The sequence below is a fragment of the Cynara cardunculus genome, assembly GCF_001531365.2.
Source record: "Cynara cardunculus var. scolymus isolate 2C chromosome LG 5, CcrdV1, whole genome shotgun sequence".
Classification (NCBI taxonomy): Eukaryota; Viridiplantae; Streptophyta; class Magnoliopsida; order Asterales; family Asteraceae; genus Cynara; species Cynara cardunculus.
In genome coordinates, this window is record NC_037532.1 from 26539844 (window position 1) to 26542841 (window position 2998).

At 44.4% G+C, this 2998-nt stretch overlaps 1 protein-coding gene across 1 annotated transcript; it reads left to right on the forward strand.

Annotated features, from left to right (window-relative positions):
• Positions 1 to 1798: 1798 nt before the first annotated feature.
• On the forward strand, positions 1799 to 2608 carry LOC112512934. The gene has a single exon (XM_025119059.1). It carries the CDS (start codon positions 1799 to 1801, stop codon positions 2606 to 2608), a length of 810 nt encoding a protein of 269 aa, XP_024974827.1.
• Positions 2609 to 2998: the final 390 nt, after the last annotated feature.

The window sequence follows — 2998 nt, forward strand, 5'->3', positions numbered from 1 at the left end:
ACATGCTTAGAGTGTTGCTTATTATCATCTCATTTTAGTCTTTTGTCTAAGATGCGCTGTAAAGACCTTTTGTAACTTAACCCCAAGAGAAGGTGAGTTAGAACTTAAGTTAGATTTTGATGATTCAAAGACTTCCGCTGTAATAGTTTAAATGGTTTTAAATTAGCTATTACTTTGGTGTATTTATTAAGGAAATGTCACAGATTACGTGACATCTCTCTTGATGAAAATGAGGGTGTTACAAGTTGGTATCAAAGCCTTAGTTTAAGGTAATTAGGCTAAAACTTACCTAGCTTAAGCTTAAACTRAGAAGATTGTTAGAGCTTTAGTTTAAGGTAAATAGGTTGAGATTTGCTTAGCCTAAGCTTAAACTGAAAGGATTATTAGAAGCACATGTTTATTGTGTATTGGTGCGCTTAGCATGCGGTTAAGTTTGATCCTACGTCACTACTCGACTTAGTGTTCCTTTTTATTTGTAGGAGACATGGTTTGCACTATCCACACCAGGGCTATCAAATGTGGACGCGGACGTGGATACGGAACCCGTAGGATGCCTTACGGGCTAGGACCGAATAGAGGGTCGATTGCCAAACACCGCCCCAACACCGGGCAGGTTCCTAGTACCCAGTCCGGAAGCGATAGTCCGGCCCACACTAGTGAAGTGTCATCACGCGAGCCCATCAGGCAAGGGACCACGCCTGAACCTTCGGTGGACTACACGCCCCGCACCCCGATACGTGAGGACATGATGGAGACTATAGAGACCCTGGAGGGCGAAAACACAAGGCTAAGGGAGAGGGTGACCCGAACATTAGATGACAATACTAGACTGAATGAATGGCTGAACAATCTTCAGCGGGCACATGTCAAACAAGGAGGAACCCTAATCGAGCTGATTAAAGAGAATACGGATTTGTCGGACCAGTGTCATGCCCTGATTTGGGACAAAGTTGTGCTTGAACAAGAGCGGATAATTGATGTTCGCCCAATAGGCACTAGAATCAGAGACAGAGTTCACTTCTATAAGAGAATGACTGTAGACTATGCTGGTGTAGTGAGGGGTATTTCTCCGAATGGGTCTGATGCATCAAGAATGGCCCAAGGGCTAGTGTGTGGTGGCACTCCAGGCCCTCCACATCATTTGAAGAATGGGTAAGGGACCCTTATCTCCCTTACTACCCTACAGATCAGTTTTAGACATGGGATCAGGGATGAGAGAAGGATCTTTTGAGTAGGAGAACTAATTGTACGTGTTTAGGTAGTATCTTCTAGCCAGTGCTACGATAGATTTTTGGAACATTTACCTGTATTTAGAACCGTGAAGCATCCCATCTTTTGTAAGTAAATGGGATTTTGTAATCTCTCTCTCCCCATAATTGTATTAGAACGAAATATATATATATATATATATCTTTTGGAACATTATGCAATTGCGACGTAAATTCCTTATCACGTATTTCGCTGATATATATAATGATTTTACTATATACGTATATGTATACGTATAATGTATATACATAAATGTAATATGTTAAGTCGACACTAGAACCTTGTTGAAACAATAATACTCTATTGTGTCAGTATGGTTTCTCGCGGATCAACAAGGAACGCCCGCGATGGGGGAGGTATCAATAGCGTAGCCCAACCGACAGTTCGGGGACGGACACGAGCCTAAATTCGAGGTCGCAGAAGTGTTCGAACCGCTAGTTCGAGTACGACCTCATCCGCGCCAGCTAGTTTGGCAATCGGTAGGAGCCAAGGGGGCCAAGGAGGAGAAATTCCTCTCACAAAGGAAGTGATGGCTGAGCAAATGGCACAAGTCCTCCGGGATACGTTGCCAACTATGCTTAAAGAAATGATGGGTGACAAACTTAAGGATAATGAAGGTGGGGAGGAAGGAAGCGTTCGACACGAGAACACTCAAGTCCCTGAAAGGGAGGAAGTGTCCAATAAAGAGAAGGTGGAGTCGCTCATCATTGAGAAAACCGAGTTGACTGCAAAGGAGAGAGGATGCAGTTTTAAAACATTCAAAGGCACCGGGCCAAAAGAATTTAAAGGAATAGARGGCCCAGTTGGCCTGATGAACTGGGTAGCCAAAGTGCAGAGCTGCTTTAAAATTTGTAGATGCGCGAAAGATCAAAAGGTGACTTATGCTGCTACAACCTTTGTGGATTATGCGTTGCATTGGTGGGAGTCTGAATGTACAATCAGAGGAGATGAGGATATTGCTGCCATGAATTGGGAGCAAATGAAAAAGATGATTATGGATAAGTACTGCTCGCAAACGAAGATGAACAAGCTAGAATCTGAATTTCTGAAATTGAAGGAAGGATCGTTGTCTGTTCAAGAATATGTTAACAAATTTCTTGAAAAAGCGAGGTTCGCCAGTTACCAGGTGGCTACCGAGGAGAGAAAGATAGGTCGTTTCAAGGACGGCCTAAGGATCGAAATCAAATGTTACGTGGACATGACCAAGCCGACCACGTTTGTCCAAGCAGTAGAAATGGCGAAAGTAGCAGAAGAGAACAACGCTAGGGAGAACCATGATAGAAGGGATGCAAAGAGAAGATGGGAAGGATCGAACAAGTCCGACAAGAAGCCAAAATAGACTCCAACTTTGGCAAAAACAAGAAGCGAGGGATTCTCTATTCCTCAATGTAACAAATCCAACAAGAGGCATAAGGGAGAGTGCAGAGCAGGGAGCCTGGCGTGCTATAGATGTGACAAACCGGGGCACACCGCACGAGAGTGCCCGGAAGGAAGGACTTGTTACGAATGTGGGGCTATGGGACATTTGCGTCCTGACTGTCCAAAACGTCGCAATGGTGCGACAACCCACGGGAAGACAGCGAACAACGGATTTGGGAAGAGAGCGGAAAACAGGAAGGAACTGCCTAAGGGACACGGCTGAGCTTACAACATGACTTTGGAGGAGGCAAAGGAAACACCCAACGTCGTATCTGGTATGTTCCCTATCAACAATGTGTATGCACATGTG